This window comes from Phalangium opilio, unplaced genomic scaffold (assembly GCF_054372755.1).
Source record: "Phalangium opilio isolate 3A_F unplaced genomic scaffold, DU_Popi_V2 ptg000009l_1, whole genome shotgun sequence".
Classification (NCBI taxonomy): domain Eukaryota; kingdom Metazoa; phylum Arthropoda; class Arachnida; order Opiliones; family Phalangiidae; genus Phalangium; species Phalangium opilio.
Genome location: NW_028324146.1, coordinates 503,859 through 523,170, shown reverse-complemented (window position 1 = coordinate 523,170; position 19,312 = coordinate 503,859). Strand labels below are relative to the sequence as shown.

The window sequence follows — 19,312 nt, the reverse complement described above, 5'->3', positions numbered from 1 at the left end:
GTACTCGGTCCCTGTTTGTCGTAGCCCAAAGTTTTTAGTATGGGTAGATGGGGGCCAAATTGCACTATAAATTGCTCAAAGGACATCCCCGTATCTCTACTAGAACCAGAGTTACGAGCCTCCAAAATTGGGTCAAACGCTTTTCCTATGGAGGGGTTGTTCATTTACGTTTTGCTTAAGTACTCGGCCCCTGTTTGTCGTAGCCCAAAGTTTTTAGTATGGTTAGATGGGGGGCAAATTGCAATATAACTTGCTCAAAGGACATCCCCGTATCTCTAGTAGAAACAGAGTTACGAGAATGCACAGTATAGTCTAAAGCAATTCCTATGGAGGGGTTTGTTTCTTTACGTTTTTCTTAAGTACTCGGTCCCTGTTTGTCGTAGCCCAAAGTTTTTAGTATAGTTAGATGGGGGGCAAATTGCACTATAACATGCTCAAAGGACATCCCCGTATCTCTACTAGAACCAGAGTTACGAGCCTCCAAAATTGGGTCAAATGCTTTTCCTATGGAGGGGGATGTTTGTTTACCTTTTGCTTAATTACTTGGCCCCTGTTTGTCGTAGCCCAAAGTTTTTAGTATGGTTAGATGGGGGACAAATTGCACTATAACTTACTCAAAGGACATCCCCGTATCTCTGCTAGAACCAGAGTTACGAGCCTCTAAAATTGGGTGAAACGCTTTACCTATGGAGGGGTTGTTCGTTTACGTTTTGCTTAAGTACTCGGCCCCTGTTTGTCGTAGCCCAAAGTTTTTAGTATGGTTAGATGGGGGGCAAATTGCAATATAACTTGCTCAAAGGACATCCCCGTATCTCTAGTAGAAACAGAGTTACGAGCCTGCAAAGTATAGTCTAAAGCATTTCCTATGGAGGGGTTTGTTTCTTTACGTTTTGCTTAAGTACTCGGCCCCCGTTTGTCGTAGCCCAAAGTTTTTAGTACGGTTAGATGGGGGACAAATTGGGCTATAACATACTCAAAGGACATCCCCTTATCTCTACTAAAACCAGAGTTACGAGCAACCAAAGTTGGGTCTAATGCTATTCCTATGGAAGGAGTTGTTTCTTTACTTTTTCCTTAATTACTCAGCCTGTATTCTCGGTCACCCATAGTAACATATCTGTAGTGTAGTGGTTAACACATCCGCCTCACTCCCGGAAGGCCACAGGTTCGAAACCGCGAAGTTTTTTTTATTTGCTTGGAAAATGTAAAGACCTTTATAATTATCCGAACATTTGTGTCAAGGTCACATTATTTACATCCCCGTATCTCTGGTAGAACCAGAGTTCCGAGCCTCCAAAATTTAGTTTAATGCATTTCCTATGGAGGGGTTTGTTTCTTTACGTTTTGCTTAAGTACTCGGCCCCTGTTTGTCGTAGCCCAAAGTTTTTAGTATGGTTAGATGGGGGGCAAATTGCACTATAACTCGCTCAAAGGACATCCCCGTATCTCTACTAGAACCAGAGTTACGAGCCTCCAAAATTGGGTCAAATGCTTTTCCTATGGAGGGGGTTGTTTGTTTACCTCTTGCTTAATTACTTGGCCCCTGTTTGTCGTAGCCCAAAGTTTTTAGTATTGTCAGATGGGGGACAAATTGCACTATAACATACTCAAAGGACATCCCCGTATCTCTACTAGAACCAGAGTTACGAGCCTCCAAAGTTGGGTTTAATGCTATTCCTATGGAAGGAGTTGTTTGTTTACTTTTCCTTAATTACTCACCCATAATAACATATCTGTAGTGTAGTGGTTAACACATCCGCCTCACTCCCGGAAGGCCACAGGTTCGAAACCGCGAAGTTTTTTTTTATTTGCTTGGAAAATGTAAAGACCTTTATAATTATCCGAACTTTTGTGTCAAGGTCACATTATTTACATCCCCGTATCTCTGGTAGAACCAGAGTTCCGAGCCTCCAAAATTTAGTTTAATGCATTTCCTATGGAGGGGTTTGTTTCTTTACGTTTTGCTTAAGTACTCGGCCCCTGTTTGTCGTAGCCCAAAGTTTTTAGTATGGTTAGATGGGGGACAAATTGCACTATAACTTACTCAAAGGACATCCCCGTATCTCTACTAGAACCAGAGTTACGAGCCTCTAAAATTGGGTCAAACGCTTTTCCTATGGAGGGGTTGTTCGTTTACGTTTTGCTTAATTACTTGGCCCATGTTTGTCGTAGCCCTACGTTTTTAGTATGGTCAGATGGGGGACAAATTGCACTATAACATTCTCAAAGGACATCCCCTTATCACTACTAGAACCAGAGTTACGAGCCTCCAAAATTGGGTCTAATGCTATTCCTATGGAAGGAGTTGTTTCTTTACTTTTTCCTTAAGGGCCAAGATACCCAAGGCTTAGTTTGATTTTACGAACGTAGATGGCGCAGAAATTCAATACCTATTTTGAAATGCATAGTAGGATATCGATTGATTTTAGAGGTTTTACTCCTAATTTTACTACCAATAACGGTTCCATAATGTCTAGTCACCAGTTGAAAACTGTCAATGGAACCCCTCAATTTCTAAGAAAGATAATTGGCCAGGGAATTCAGAGAAAGGTTTTACAATAGGAAAAGGAGTCGAATAGATAAAAATCTATGAACTCATCCTGAGGCTGTATAATCAAAGACTCGAAAAATCTTTTCTCGTCACACTCTCGGGAAACGTTGCTTCAACTATAAGTTTATAAGATATGTTAAAGAAGTATGACACTTCAGATACTTTGTAATGCTAGAGCCTTACTTAAAGCTAGTTCGACATCGACAAGCGAGAATTACTACCGCGGTTTTGCAGTCCATCTTCCTATTTAGTCTGTACTAAGCTTTTGACAGCCTCATTAGATGTCTTCGCTTAACACTTGCAAATCTATGACGTTTCACCAACGTTACTTCATGGCAAGCTCTCGGTAACCAGTGACAAACTTATGGAACATATCTTATGAACTTATGATGCTTCCAGTGGCATTATCGAGAAGACTAAATACACAAGGGGGGGGGGGGGGGCGTTGAAGACAACTTTTGCCTTACTCTGTATTTACAATCACCATTTTTCTGTCGCCATAGCTTTTCAGTTTAGTATTAGAGACCTGCCACAAAGCGTCTATAAAGAGGGGTCTTATTCAGGAAAAGGGGGAGGTGTGCTAGTTGTTCTAGGGGGTAGCGGTCATTTAGTACCTTTTTTTTGAACGGGGAGAGGGGCACATTAACTTTACCTAACTCCTAAACTCCCCTTTATCGAGGGTGGACCTACCCCTTTCTTTCAATTTCTGCGGGAACGTAGCTACCCTACCTGGGCACGGGATCATTATTTCTAGTTGTGACCAATAACTCAGCTGAAATGCAAATAGTGAAATTACGAAAAGGTAGAAGCTAAGAATAACCGGAAATAAGAGATAAAAACTGCCAACTTTTTATCCTTATTATCTAAGAAGAAAAAAAAGCCCTTTTAAGGGCTACCCACTTTTTTAAAAAGGTTCATCGAAAAATGTATTGAAAAAGACCAATGAAAAACACGCTTTATGTCAGGCATATCACACCATAACAAAGTGTATGCGAAATAAAAGAACTAAATACACAACGATAGGCATACGATTTCCAGAATTTGACTTTTAGAAACGATACAAAATAAGTCAGTTTTTCAATTTTGTGGCGAGTATATTTCCGAAATCCGAATTGAGATTTTCGTTTAGTTGTGTGCAACCGCACTTGTCAATATAGGCAAACTAAGGCGGGCGGATACACAATTTTTTACATTATAGGAAATAATGTAGTTTGGACAAGTGCGCTTGAACATTACTATAATGCGTTCCTTATCTCAAGGGGTTATCTGTGGCTAAAGGAGTAAAAGAGTTCTCAGACTTTCTGTGGCTATTCTAGCGACCACCTTTGTTGTTTCGTTTCCCTCCTCCTTATCTATCCTGTCATCGCTGCTTGCCCATAAGTAATTCTATGAACCTCGTTTACACCCCCATTTTATCCACCCTCATCGATAGTAGTTTTTTTTTTTTGGCTAATAGTTCCTACTGCAATTGAAATCTTAGAAATCCCGACATAACTGACATCTATTGGTTTAGGCAACTTTAGCGGACCGAAGCGGTTTTAATTGAATAACTAATTTAGATTTCAACTTATACCATCCAAAATATCCTAGGATATAGGCCTATCGTTGCTTTATCAAACGCAAAAAAGCCTTCCTGTCTAACTATTTTTTTGAATGAGTTACACGGGAAAATATTTTGATTAATGTTTTAATTAATTTTAAAATATCTTAAGTATTTAAGGCTTTAAAAACTATTTTAAGTACTTAAGAAAGGTATGAACTACTAGGAAAAAAATAAATTTTGGAAATAAATTGAAAAGTTTGTTCCCTGGACAGGAAATAGAAAGCTTTTAGTTTGATTTAATGGCTTAAACAATTATTTTAGTTTATTAATTGGATTTTACACTAATCCATTTAAAAATTATTTTAGGTTCTAGGTATCGTAAGTATATGTCTATATAAAAAATAAAATTCAGTGTGACTTTAATAAGAGCTACTTAGGAAAAACATGAAGAAACTGGTGCTTTGCTAATTAATCAATATTTAATTAACTAATTAGCCAATAATATGGTTGTCATATTAGAGTATTAAAACAAGTTGGGAAAACCAAAATATTACCTCTCCGAGTCAAGAGGTCTACTACTACAAACTTATTTACCTAGATATGGAATTATATCTCTTTTTTGAAGTAAAAATTTACGAAGTATTGAAGCAGTATTCCAAGCATAGCGAATAATACAGTAAAGCAGACGACATTTTACATCCAATAAGGATAAATCTTGGACACATAGATATCAGTCAATGGGGAAAAGATCAGGAAATGAAGTCTTCGCTTCAGCTGTTTACCGTATATTCTGATAGCTACATTCACAACTGGTTTGCAGTGTAAACACTATCGTCTCGTCTCACCTCAACAATATTCTTAGTTTGCCAACATGAAAGTTAACGTTAAATAACACCAAAGCTAAATTGTAGCTGGACGCACTAATAGTCAATGCGCACTATAAAGAGAATAAAAAGTCTGTAGCTACTACCCGTTTACCATTAGCCCTTTTACTATTCTAATTGCCACCATGATCTTTTCTTCTATCATAAAATCTTAACCTGATTATTTAATAGTGTATTTAACTTTCGGCTCACTCTGATCCGTTGATGCCTCTTCATTTCAGACACGAAAATCAAAGCCCAGAGTTTACTTCACCTCAGGCCTCAATTATTTACTCCTTGTTTCAATAAGCCTATTACGGATGATACTTAATATACCCGCCGGAATCTTGGTGTTAGTTTTCTTCATGAAATCACTAAACCAAGGATTATTCTATATACAGATGTAGTATAGCTTAAGCAATATGTAAACAGCCATTTCAAATAACAATATTAAAAAAAATCTTTGGAATATCAAAATGAAACAGAGCTTTAAAGCTACAAAAGTACTTAATGCATCATAATCACGAAAAATACTTCCACATATTCACTTTATATTATGGAAAAAGGGATTAGTAAGGTTCTGTATGATTTCTTAACACATCAACACAAGGCTAACTGCTAACGCGACGCACTAGTGTAACAATGGACGGACACACACAGACAAAAACATAGACTGCTTTTTAACTCTTTCCGTATTAATTTTGAGTTGAGAAACAAGATTATCTTTAATATTTAAATAAATATAATTATTTTTAATTATTTTAATCTTCAATAATTAACATTAATAATAGTTAAATCGTTTAAAATAAAGTTATACCTATTATCATCTCAAACTTTGCTAATATTGACGTTTAAAGTCAAGGGTACCCCTCTTGCCCGCTTTCTTCAAATTTTGGGGTATATATACGATTCGTTTCCATTATAATAGTAAGGAAAAAGCGCAATTGCGAAAACCTTTGGTGGCGATCCCACCTTAGGGAGGCTAGACGTTTCTCGTAACCCTAGCTGATCGCCGCGTATATCCTAAAACCAAACGATGATAATGGAGTAGAAGCCAGTGAGACAGATTGGTGTCTATGTGGAATAGACGGAAGACCAGTAGACGGTGGTGTTTAGAAGCCAGAATGTACAGACTGGTGTCCAAGTGGGATGGACAAAGACCAGAAGATGGTGGTGATTAGAAGACAGTATGTACAGACTGGTGTCCAAGTGGAATGGACGAAGACCAGAAGATGGTGGTGATTAGAAGCCAGTATGTACAGACTGGTGTCCATGTGGGATGGACGAAGATCAAAAGATGGTGGTGATTAGAAGCCAGTAAGTACAAACTGGTGTCCGTGTGGGATGGACAAAGACCAGAAGATGGTGGTGTGAGAACTCAAGTAGAGGAGCCATTTCCGTGACTGTGAAAGCAGTTCGGAAGTGGCGAACACGTTTGCTCCGATTTGGAAACTGCGAACGCAGTCACGTGGGTGTAACAACAGACAGACAGACAGACAGACAGACAGACAGACAGACAGACAGACAGACAGACAGACAGACACGATCGTTACAGAACCTCTCCGTGACATACGTCACTCGGAGAGGTAAAAATGTCCAAACTTACGAAAAAAAATCAGTTAGACTGCAATATTCTAAAATCTTGGATTTTAGAAGCTAAATTTTTGGTATACTTTGCCCTTAAGCAAAATGTTCACTAACATACCCCCCTCCATAGGATTAACATTACACCCAAATTTGGAGGCTCATAACTCTGGTTCTACTAGAGATACGGGGATGTCCTTTGATTATGTAATAGTCCCATTTACCCCCCCCCTCCCTCCTTCGTTAACATTTGCTCCATAGGATACTCCATATACGGGAAAAACCTGGGAAACTCAGGAAAGTACCTATGTGGGAAAAACCTGGAAATCTCAGGGAAATTTGTTTTCCAAAAGTTGCATGAACCATATGTGTGTTGGTTTCTCTCTATGTAATTTCGTAATCTTCCCCAACGGCGGGTGGGTAAAAATTATTTGAAATACGTCACTTCACGTGATACCAGAAGGGGATAATAGAAGAAGGATGACACTCTGTATCCTCCTAATGCTTTAGTTATGTAACGTCATTCTTCCCTGGCTCACCCTTTTAGTTTGCTTTCCCGCTCATCAAACTAAGGTGAATTCTATAATTGTTTGGCACTAAATTCCCAGCAATCATCCCACAAACCTCGTCTTGACGTGAGGCAAAAATGCACAAGCGCGTCTTGCCAAATATTTAAACGCTAATAGAGTGATGATGAGGGAACTATTTATCGTGTATGTGATTCGGTTTAGTAACCTTGCTCTAAGTGTTCCGATGTTGGGAAGAGTGACGTTACACTCACCCAGCTTTGTGGTACACTTCTCTCGAAGAGAAGTATTATATACTTCTGGTGATACCAAGATGCAATGGCTCCTCATGGAGTGAGACTAGTTAACATCTAGTCCTTGTTTTTCGCCAGATTGCAGCGCCAATTCCATGAAGTGGTTTTTTTTGGAAATAAAACGAACTAAGTTTCTTTAAACCACCCACACCTCTCCTCGGTCACGTGGTGCCTCTGACGTAATTCAAATAATTTGTATCCACCCGCCCATGCCTTCTTTACAGTCCCTTTAAAGTTTGGTAGGGAAATCAGTACTGTACCATATCTAGTACAGTTTCCCCCACTAATCCCACTCGATATATATCTGACGGGGTTGAATGAAGCTACGGCCTCTAACGTTTTTCCAAAGGTGCAAAAATGTCAAAAAGGCCCAACCTCGCCGGAAAGGCAATTATGATCGGTGACATTTATACAACTTTCAATTTCAGTGAAACGATGATTAATTCTCAGGTTGTTTATAAGGCTATGTTGTTACGGGTATGTAATGTTACGTTCTTTATAGGCTGAAGGCCTGGGCTGGAACTATGTAATAAATAACCAGTAAATATTAATTCACTTTTTTATTAATTTTTTTTTTTGCGAGGTAACAATTACGGTTTGCGTTATAACAGAAATGTATTACTTTACACGAAGTTCACTTCTCCCTACCTCGTGCCGGCCATCATCTATGAAGTATTTTTACAGGCTGGAAACGATACCGTTCCTCCCGAACAGCGAGGCAGAGAGGTGAAAATAAAAACACTAGCGTCGCGTAGTGAGAAAAATGTGCTTTTCTTACAATCGTATCATGGTTGTATCTTATGCAGCGGCTTCTCACTTGCGCGAAATACAGTTGAATCCCGCCGTTTCTAGGAAACGTCAGATTATCTTGGCAGTGGCCATTTATCACAGTTCTCTCTCGAGATGAAAAATTTTTCTCTTCGCGACTAGCGCGCGTCGGGAGGGGGAAAAATTCACGACTATTCACTCTTGCAAAGTTTTTTTTTTTGGGTTTTCTCTTCATAGATGATGTCCACGGTACTAACCATTATTGAAGTGAACTTCGTGTAAGGTAATATATTTCTGGTTATAGCATACGACCAACTGTTGATGGAGAAAAAATTAAAACCGTAAAAGTAGTACAAAATACACCGTTGGATTTTCCCTATAAAATTTCATTAAAACACGCAACTGGGAAAACCAACAACTGTTTCTTCTCTATAATAAAGCCGTATTTCTACAGCTACGAACACTCTGTCGTTGAGGTCGTTAAGTCAATGATGCCTGCTACGTTAGAAAGTATTTCAATGATGTTAGGCTTAGTAATTGTTTTAGTATTATTTTCACGCTACGAAGCTCAGAGTCAGGACTCTACAGCAGTGGTTTCCTCTCAAAATAATCAATTTACGGTTGATTTCTTTAAGAAAATAGAAGGTTCCGATGCGAATGTAATTTCAAGTCCGTTTAGCGTTTCAACCGTTCTTAGTATGTTGTTAGTCGGAGCTAAAGGACAAACAGAGACTGAAATGAAAACGGCCCTCGAATATGATGCCATAACGCAAGATACAATCAATGATGGGTACGTTAAGTTGATATTCATTATACAAAAACGAGTTTTGCTTCGCAGTCCTTAAATAACTGCATTTATACACAATCCGCGACACTTTCAAACCCACAAAGGGCCAGAAACTATAAATTATTATATGTATTGCAATTTGAAATGAAGTTTAATCGTTATGAGAAATTTGCTTTTAATTGCGTAGTTCAAACATTTGTGATGATTAGAAATTTTACAACAAACACGGGTATAAATGCGGCGTTTCGAGATAAAGGGAGCTTAGATTTTCACGTATGAAATTATATAGAATCTGTTCCCGTAAAACGTATCCCTGTCAAATAGTTAAGGCGAAAAAAAATACAAAATGAGCTCTTAGCATTTTAATTTTTCAGGGTGGAACAGGTAAGAAGAACATTTATTTCGAGTAAAATGTCGCTTTACTACTCCTAAAATTAGGTCCCTCATTCTGATTTGTGGCTTTAAAAGCAGTGTCGTATTTCTGACATTTATCATACATTCAGAAATGGTGTTCATATGTGTGTTGTTACATCTTGTATAAGTTTTAAACTTCAGTTTGAATTCGAGTAATAATCGTCCTTTATTAAGCTCTTTGTTCGGAAACGCCGCATTTATACCCGTTTTTGTTGTAAAATTTCTAATCATAACAAATGTTTGAACTACGCAATTAAAAGCAAATTTCTCATAACGATTAAACTTCATTTCAAATTGCAATACATATAATAATTTCTAGTTTCTGGCCCTTTGTGGGTTTGAAAACGTGTCGCGGATTGTGTATAAATGCAGTTTTTTAAGGACTGCGAAGCAAAACTCGTTTTTGTATAATATCTGTCCCTTTTTGGGGAGAAACGTTATTTGGGAATAAATTAGTTTTGGAAAAGTCAAACTCAATCGTCCAATTTTTTAAGACTAATTATATTGTATTTCACTAAATCGTAACTTACATTTGGAAATTGTAATGGTCGGATAATACAATGCACTGTATAAAATATTCGTTGAAACCATGTGAAAATTATAAAAATTCTCCAACTATATTTCTTTGTGATCATTTAACCTTAGGCTTACAAAGACAAAAAATAGGGCCAAAACGTTTTAAAAAATCACGTGAACTTAATTAGAGAATCAAAATGGTGAAATTAAGCGCGAGATTTGAATTGAAACTTTTATTGAAATGCTGCGCGTGGTTTAAAAATACTTTTTTTTGAAACCTATACAAAAAGGCCAAGTTAACCTTACACTACGAGAAATGAGATACTATACCTTTTCAGCCTTTGCTAGTGCTGTAAAGTTAGGCTGTGAAAAAAGTGTACCCCCTTGGTCGCGAAACCTTGGGTCTAACTCGCAAAAATTTTTCCACCTCGTAATGTTAAGCTCCATAGAGTTTAACATTATGATTTCGGATTGAGTATAAATAGAAAATCCCTTTACATAAAATTATAAATTGAGGCGCTTTCACTTGACCTAATGCTAAATTTGGGAGTAGGACTGTAGGAACCGTATAGTTAAAGATGGTTTTGAAACAGTCGGAAAATGTTAATTACCAAAATCATACTAGATTGATTTTATTCGTAATCGCAATGATGTTTGATATTGAAAAGAAAAGTATAAATTAGCCGGGGCTGCTTTATAATAATTTTTATAATACAAATACTAGTCACTAGAGACCCCGCAAAACTTTAATATGGCCGAGTCCATCTTGTTGAGTTCTTAACCGCCATTGGGAACTCTAACCAATTAAACACCCACAATGACAACAAAATAACAAGTTGGCAAAGCAAAATAAACCTCTCCGGTCGAGACGAGAGCTATCTCCCCAATTAAGAGGTCTATCTTAAATAATTAAACAAACATAATTGATATTAATTATTTTAACCGTCAGTAGTTTACCATTAATACTAGTTAAGTCGTTTAAAGAAACGTTATTCCTAAAATCATTTTAAACATAGCTATTGTTAACGTTTGACTTCAATCGAACACCTATATCAGAACTTTTGTAAATTTTGGGTATATTTGGCGATTGATTTACGGTAAATGAAAAGAAAAACCGGAATTGCCTGAACCTTTGGTGGAAGCCCTGCCTAGCCATAGCCCTAGCCGATCGCCGCTTGCATCCTAACAATAACGATGATAATGAGGGTAAAAGGCAATGTTGCTTTCAGTGAACTGCGAACGCGGTCTGGTTATTGCCAATACGTTTGCTCCGACTTCCCAACTGCGAACGCGGTGACAGACACACAGGCATAGACACGTCCAGTGTAATACCTCTCCGTGACGTCATCGTCATTCGGAGAGGTGAAAAATGTTTTACGTAAAATCAATCAAATATTTTTAGTGTAAATAAATTTTATAAGGATATTGGTGTTATTTTGATTAATTTAAACTGTTTAAAAATTGGTTTTCTGGGCTTTAAAATCATCTAGATACAAAAAAATACTACCAGCTCTTAACGGTGGCAATAACTACACTTTGAATCTGGCCAATGCAATCTTTGTTGATTCGCAATTTAAAGTTTTGGATTCCTTCAACGCAACCTTGACTCAATATTACCAATCTCAGAGTTACCACCTAACGGGAAAGGATCAAGTAAATAGCTTCGTCAGTCAAAATACCAACGGGAAAATCCCGACCATCCTGGACGATTTACCGAACGACACGCAAATAGTTCTAATAAACGCCATCTATTTCTACGGAAAATGGAAAACGCAATTCGATAAAAAATTAAGCGCCGTAGAATCATTTACAAACGAAGATGGAACTTCGACTGACACGAATCTGATGCATGTCACCAGTACTTTTCAATACGAAGATAATCAAGATTTGAAATCTCAGATTCTCGTTTTGCCTTACGTTGGTGAAACCGTCAAATTCATTGTTATTTTACCTGAGGATTCGACCGCGAATTTAGCGGAAACCGAAGAACTTTTGAACGGGGTTAATTTGGTGTCCACGGCGCAAAATGCCGTTGTGCAAAAAGTAATTGTAACGTTGCCAAAATTCAAAATTGAAAGTTCCTTCGACTTGAAAGATCCATTAATGCAATCGGGTATGTATTTAAAAGTGTTTTTAATGGAAGTTAATGCGGAAGGAGCCAAGGTGCTAGCTACAGCTAAAGTCTTCCAGTTTTCAAGCAAATAGTGGTTTATGCCTCCCGCTCAAAACCCTATCATCACCAGTCTGGGAAATAGCAGTGCACTTCCTCTGGTCCAAAACCAGTTTTTTAATTGCTTGGACTATTTTTTTAATTCAAGAAGTGGGGGTTACTGGTCCTCGGGACCAGTTTATTAATGTCAAATCTATAGGAGAACAAAGGCTGGGACCACTCCGGAGACCAGTAAATTATTTCGGGCACTAGGGGATCAATGGTCCCAAGGACTAGTTTAAAAAATATCCTTATTTCCCAGACTGATCATCAGTCCCCAGCACCGCTTATCTTGACAGAATGTCTAGCAGACTCTCACAAAAGAGTCTCCATTCCATAACTCAAATCTCAAACCACCTCTTGAAACTACGCTCTGGTAAATTATTCACTGCTGATGTCAAAATTAGTCTTTAGCTCCTAACACCAAATGCGCCGTTAAAGTGGCGATGTGATTCGAACTATTGAACAATCTTGCCAACAGACGTGCTTTGGTAATGGTATGTTAACTTGAAGGACGAACTTAGCTTTAGAGGAAATCTCTCTATATATATATATAACCATGAGTACATCACGGGAGGGTTAAGGACTTCTGATATATCGTTGTCTCTAAAGTCTATATTACGATAAACGACAACCTAATCGCGAGGTATTTTGGGAGACGCTCATTGCCCCCATTTAACTCTCTCCTCCAACGTATAAACACTCCGAATCTTACACTTCCCAACACTAAACTCATTAACTTCTAGCAAGAAAAGATTCAGCCAGAAGGGGATAATAAAAGAGAAGTATTATATACTTCCGATATAGCTTATATCCCAAGTTAATTTCTACGCTACATAATTCTGATGTGTTTCTATGATTTCATTGCTTGGTAGCAACGCAGTGAAAATTCTCCATTCATAATGTTTAACCTAGCTCAGCCCTAGATACGTTGAGTCAGAAGTCCATTAAATTAGCCTAGGAAGTAACTAAAAGCGGGGTTTGGGACTCCCCTCTCTTGTGTAGCAATACTGAAGAAGGGCGAACCTTCGCCACCTCGCGGTAATTTTTCTCAGATCTCCGGTTTAAGTGCGACTCGTACGCCAAAATTTGCCCTATCGAGAGAGAAAAAACTATTGGCCGAAAACGCCCCCTTCCACTGTAAAACCGAGCCCTCTTTAGCATAGGAGAAGGGATGGGAGTGTGAATTTTGGAACAGTCAAGGTCATTCAGTTTTTTTATGACTCTTCATAAACCAATTAAAAAATACTATTTAAAGGGAGGGTGAAGTAGAAATCAAGTGATTTTTTATCGATTCTTCTACTAATTACAAGACCAGTCTGCATAGCCAAACATTCAGGAAATACTTCCGAATGATTTTAAAATTCAAATTAGCTTCAGATTTAAAGGATAATTTTAAATAAGGACGTCCGACCAATCGCGTAACCCCCTGCCTTTTTATAATTAGTAGAAGAATCGATAAAAAAACAACTTGATTTTCTACTTCACCCTCCCTTTAACAACCGTGGCCGTTCCTTTTTTTAATTTTTTATAAAGCAAACAAACTACCCTTTAGAGATGCAGCGTTTATGGGCTGAAGAAGTCACGCCCCACTCACGTCAAGAAAGACTTCCTAGAGAGGAGCTCGAGATTTTTAACTGTGTTGGGAAAGGGGGAAAAATTTAACCCCCTATCCATGGAGTTAGGAGGAGTTTTTATCCCAGCAGAGACGTTCGCTATACCAGCCATTGTAATTGTTCACTTCCTAGGCTAATTTAATGGACTTCTGATATTAGCCATGCGTATCCCTGCTTCTATATAGTCATAACTAGAGATGGGCCGATACCAGTTTTAACCGATACCGATATCATTCGATACTTGGGAAACCGATACGTACCGATACCGATATTTTACCCGATCCTTCGAATAAACCGATATTAAACCGATACCGATATATTAACCGATATCAATAAGAAAATAGATGCTATAATATAGGTTTTAGAGATGGGCGGATACCGATCCCATATCGGTATTGGTACCGATATTTGACTTTAACCGATTTATCGGTATCAGTTAACAATGAACCGATATTTTTCTTCAAAAAATATCGGGCAGAAATATCGGTTCATTTTTAACCGATACCGATATATCGGTTAAAGTCAAATATCGGTACCGATACCGATATGGGATCGGTATCGGCCCATCTCTAGTCATAACTAAAGATCTTTTAATGACATAAAACCAATCAACAATGGTTTTTATTTATCTTAGGTATGAAGGTCGCTTTTAGCGATGCGGCTAATTTCAGTGGAGTAAGCGACACAACTAGTATCAAAGTGTCGAAGGTTGTGCAGAAAGCAATCATCGAAGTGAACGAAGAAGGGACGGAGGCGGCCGCTGCTACAGCGGTTGTCGGTGTTAGGACCGCGGCTATTGCTGAAGAGCCCGTCGAACCAATAGTATTCTTGGCTAATCGACCGTTTTTATTCGCGCTCTATCATCAACCGACTAATTCCGTGCTCTTCATTGGCAAATATACCAACGCCAACTAGGCCTAGATGCTTCATAAAAACAAAAGTGGATGAGAGGAAAAGTATGAAAATGGCCAAAAGTCGCGAGTCATCAGAGTTTCGCCGTAATTGACCGTTTTATTGGCGTAGCTATACTGGGCCTGTTCACTCCCTTAAAATAGGTCTTGTGTTAATTCGCGGTTACGCGGTTACCGTCGTCTGCTATTGTGTAATCTCGGTAATTTAGCTATAGCGCGAGCAGCTTGCATCGTGATGCGCGTGATCGAGTGGGCTATGGTTAAACCAAGGAGCATAAATGTCTGAACTACTTTCAGTCGCGAGTTTGCAAGTCCATCAGTCACTAGTAGACTAAATGGTTATTGGCGAAACTTTGATGTCCGCGTTTTTTAACACAGGCTCTATGGCCATTGTCATACTTTCCCTCTCATCCACTTTTGATAAAAATAACAATATGTTTCTTAGTCTAAAGGGCAAATCTCGATTATAAAAGCACTTTATAAATCCAATTTTATGAGTCTTCTCTTTAAAATAAGACTGGTAGCGTTAAATTCGGTTAACATTTCACCAAGGGACCGTCAATAATCTACGTCACACTCTTATGGGGTAGGGGGCTTGTAAGTTTGTGACGGTCCGTGATAAAGCGGGAGGGCAGGGGTTCTTTGATATGTGACGTCACATTTAATATTGATTTTATTACGAAGTCAGTAAGAGGCCGATGACTCTTTCGTTATAGAAGAAAAATCATTATTTTTTATCTCCCGTCAGCCCGTCGGGAAATTTTCTTATGAGTAACGTTTCTGCAAATTTTCAGCCTTCTAGGGCAAGGGGTTTTGGGCTGAGCGTTGATTATCAGTCAGTCTGGACTTCGATTTATATAGATATACTAGCTGTTACCCGCGGCGTCGCTCGCGTGTAATAAGAACTTCCATCTAAAATGATATAAATAATGTGTAGATTTTACTGATGACTAATATTTTTGTAGCACCCTAGGAGCGAAGGCACTCGGCACAGTCCGTCAGCCCCTAGGGATGCATTTTTTCGATTACTTTTCACGCGGGCATTATTCCATAAAGATGGTTTAAGTTTTTGGCCGCCATTTAAAAAGATGGCAACAAATCGAACCAAAAAGACCTTTCAGCCCGTCTATAGGTTAAAGGAAACCATTGTACTAAATATTTGTGAAATCGGTTGAAACGCGCGGACTTTATTGCATAGAGAATATTTTCTTACATTTCTGGGCGCCATTTTAAAAGATGGCGAAAAATCTAACCCGAAAGACCATTCAGCCCGTCTTAAGGTTAAATCAAACCAGTGTACTAAATATTTGTGAAATCGGTTGAAACGCGCGTACTTAATTGCATAGAGAATATTTTTTACATTTCTGGGCGCCATTTTTTAAGATGGCGGCGGATTGGAAAAATCTTTCTTAGCACGCGCCTACTACTTATGAGTAACGTTCCTGCAAATTTTCAGCCTTCTAGTTCAAGCGGTTTGGGCTGGGCACTGATTATCAGTCAGTCTGTCAGTCTGGACTTCGATTTATATAGATATATAAAGATAAACCTTTATCATATATCCTTATGTTTATATAGTTTATGTTCTAGTCCGCTATGTGGTCGGTTGAGAAAAAAGATTACAGACTTCAATGAACATGGAAAATGGGCTAATTTACGTACTTATGTTTTATAATTCTACTTATGACGTAAGTAAAATATATAAACCATATTTAAAATGTCGTAGTTTATTAAAAATAAATTAATAAACAATTGTCTTTAATTGATTATGGGTATAACAATAAAATTAATAAATAAAAACCAATGTTAGGTTAAAACTCTCAACGTCTAATATAATTAACAATATCGACTCTTAACATCCTCGAAACCGGATACTATCGCTTCTACTTCGGGCATCAAACTGACCCTCAGGTTCCTTCGACTCGAGTACTTCTTGGCCAAAGCTGGCAGCTTATCTGGGTTGAACTTGTAGACACTGTCCGTGACTTGGCAAACAACGGGAAGCAAGTCAACTTCGTGGTACCCCGAATAACGAGTCAACTGAGCGTCCCAAGTGAATGTTGGACTCAGAGCTTTATTGGCTACTTGGAATGACGCGGCAGCTATCGTTGATGGAGGGTGTGGCACCATGTCTTCGTCCAGTAAAGTCAGTTCCATGATGTATTTAGAAACGGCGTAGACCTTGGCGTTGCAACCTAAAGCAGTACCAGAAGTAAGATGAGTGTACAAGTAAAGAGCTCTAGCATTGGTAGTAGATCCTGGCACTAGTGAAAAAATTTGAGGATTTTATGCCACCGCTTCCATCGCGCCTACACTAGAGAGAAAAAAATGGTCGAGTTCCAAAAACATTTCCTACCCCCTTCCCCTCAACCTAAAGCGGCCGAACACGGACGCGGCTCCTTGAATCTAGTTCGGCCGTCTACCGCCACGAGCGTCTCACGTTTTGGAGGGGAAATTCAGAAACCACTACCAGAGGGCCAACCGTTGGTGTCTTATCAAGAATATTCACTTTCACCTAGTGAAGAATTTGATTACCTCAGTACTTCTAGTCTCATCTTACTTCTGGTAGTACGCGTGTAAAGAATTATTTGGTTTTGCCTTGAGCAAGTGAACGCTAGACACGCGGTAATCGGCAATGTGGCGAGCGACTACATGTCAATAGAACATTTTTTACACTTCAACTAAATACTCTCGGGCTTGATTTACTCCCACCTTAATTTCATAGTTACCTAAAGCTTTGCATAAACATCGCAGAAAATGAACCGGAAGTGGGGAGCCAACTGCAAAGTTTAGGGTCTTCAACATGTCCAGTTCCATATTCAAGACCTCGTTTTTCGTGTAAGAATTATCGGTGAGATGAACGAGTTGGGCCACTTTGGGAGCGCGAGGCTCTTCGTACTTGGCGGCGATAAGTAACGCCGTGACGCCGACTAGTTGCAAGTGAACCGCCTTGACTGTCACGCGTTCCAGGAATCGATCCAGTAAAGAGACCGTTAAGAATAAGGTTTCGTTTAAAAGTTTGTACTTCATTTGAACCTGCCGGATTGGAATCATGTTAAGTATAGCTCGGTGCTGTGTGTTCATCAACATAACAACAATAAGTAAACTCAGTGACCTTCGTTAATATTGGTGTGTTTCAGAGTGAAACCTGTTTATAGCCTATCAAATAAAGCTTGCGTAGAAGAATTCAACCCCTAATTCGAAACCTTAACTTATTAAAGATCTTATGACTTTATTACTACACAGCGCGCTAAGCTTGATGGAAACAGATTATACCTCTGCCCCTATGATCGAGTTTTACTCGGTTTCTGTCTTTCAGAAGGTAAAATTGGAATGTAGTACATTATCTACCGCATGCTAAGGTCGCCAATGAACCAGAGGTTACCTTTGAGAGACATCAGCATTTTATATCATACTTATCGATATTTTGTTAATTATGGTTCTATATCTGTCGTCAGATAGTTAACACTTCGGCTAGAAGACTACAACAGGAATCTTACTTAAGCCTAACCATAAGCCTAATGCTATCCCTAAGGCCAGGCTAATTTATTAATCACTTACACCATAAACACAAATGTGACCAGGTTCCCGAGTTATCCCCAATATTTCCGGCGTTTAAATCTTACCTCCACGAGCCAATCGACCAATATTTTTCGCATGAGAGCAGTAACGTACACTTGTCTCTTCATAAACCCTTTCTTGATGGTGAAGTCTTCCTGGACTTGTCGTAAATATTCGTAAAACTCGTCAACATAACACTTATCCGAACAGACATTCACGCTACGCTCATCCATGTCCGTCAAGTAATTCTGGATACGCCTTGACGAAAACGACACCGTCAAGACTTCTCTGTTGACTTTGTGGTCTTCTGGACCAGAACTAACGTTGAGACTAGTACCAGGGGTTCGTGGTATAAACGGGAACGGTACCGTACCAACAACTTTCAAGGCTTCTTGAACGAGGATCTTTGATCGCAAATTATCAGGCATTTCTTTTCTGCAAATTCTCTTCGCAATTTGGTTGTTGACATCCGCGGGTGATTTATTGCAGTTATCAAGGTTGATAAAAGAATGGGTTTCGAAGCGCTTTTTTGCGCTGTAAGAGGGTGAAGTTCTTATAGACATAATTTCTGTTAGTTAAACAATCGCGTAACAGCTTCAACAGCGCGCTGTAGTTAAATGAGAAGCGTCAGTCGCCCGCCAGCGATTTTAAGAATTTATCAGTTTCCTGGACGAACAATTAACCATAGACCAAATATTCTTTCACTGACGTTGTCACGTGGTACACTGTTTCTCCATGACGTCACTTAATGTCGTCAATAGCATTGAGTTGAGAAAATTACCACTAGAGTGGGCTTTGCGCTAACCTGCCTATTGTGGTACGTGGGGCACTTTTGAAAACATCGGGACGGACGGACAGCTACCAAGTTTATCACTTGATGGTGTCGCCATCTCGAAGCCTAGAAAAAAAATGTATAAATACATGAATTCTTGAAATCAGTCAAATTTCCCGCCTTTTCTTGGTTGCCCCGGGATGGCGCCACATGCGCGTGATATAGTGTATTGGGTCTTATATCCTAGCGGATGAAAGGCCACTCTAGTGGTAATTTTCTCAACTCAATGGTCAATAGTATTAAAGTGGAATTTTCCAAGAAGTGGTTTTATCGGAGTGAAATTGAACGTTACATTAATAGTGCATTAAATACAGTTAATATTTATCCATTGTTACTCCAA

The 19,312-nt window shown here is 38.8% G+C and overlaps 2 protein-coding genes across 2 annotated transcripts; one reads left to right on the top strand and one right to left on the bottom strand.

The window, feature by feature from the left end:
• Positions 1 to 7,869: 7,869 nt before the first annotated feature.
• On the top strand, positions 7,870 to 14,586 carry LOC149712174 (leukocyte elastase inhibitor-like). Its single transcript, XM_089849345.1, has 3 exons — positions 7,870 to 8,919; positions 11,307 to 11,959; positions 14,306 to 14,586. The coding sequence occupies exons 1-3, from the start codon at positions 8,618 to 8,620 to the stop codon at positions 14,584 to 14,586; spliced, it is 1,236 nt and encodes a 411-aa protein (XP_089705471.1). The 5' UTR covers positions 7,870 to 8,617.
• Positions 14,587 to 16,231: 1,645 nt separating this feature from the next.
• Positions 16,232 to 18,703, bottom strand: LOC149712173 (G2/mitotic-specific cyclin-B-like). The gene is made up of 3 exons (XM_089849344.1): positions 18,206 to 18,703; positions 17,309 to 17,651; positions 16,232 to 16,774 (listed from the first exon to the last, which is right to left on the bottom strand). Exons 1-3 carry the CDS (start codon positions 18,701 to 18,703, stop codon positions 16,416 to 16,418), a joined length of 1,200 nt encoding a protein of 399 aa, XP_089705470.1. The 3' UTR covers positions 16,232 to 16,415.
• Between the last annotated feature and the right edge of the window lie 609 nt (positions 18,704 to 19,312).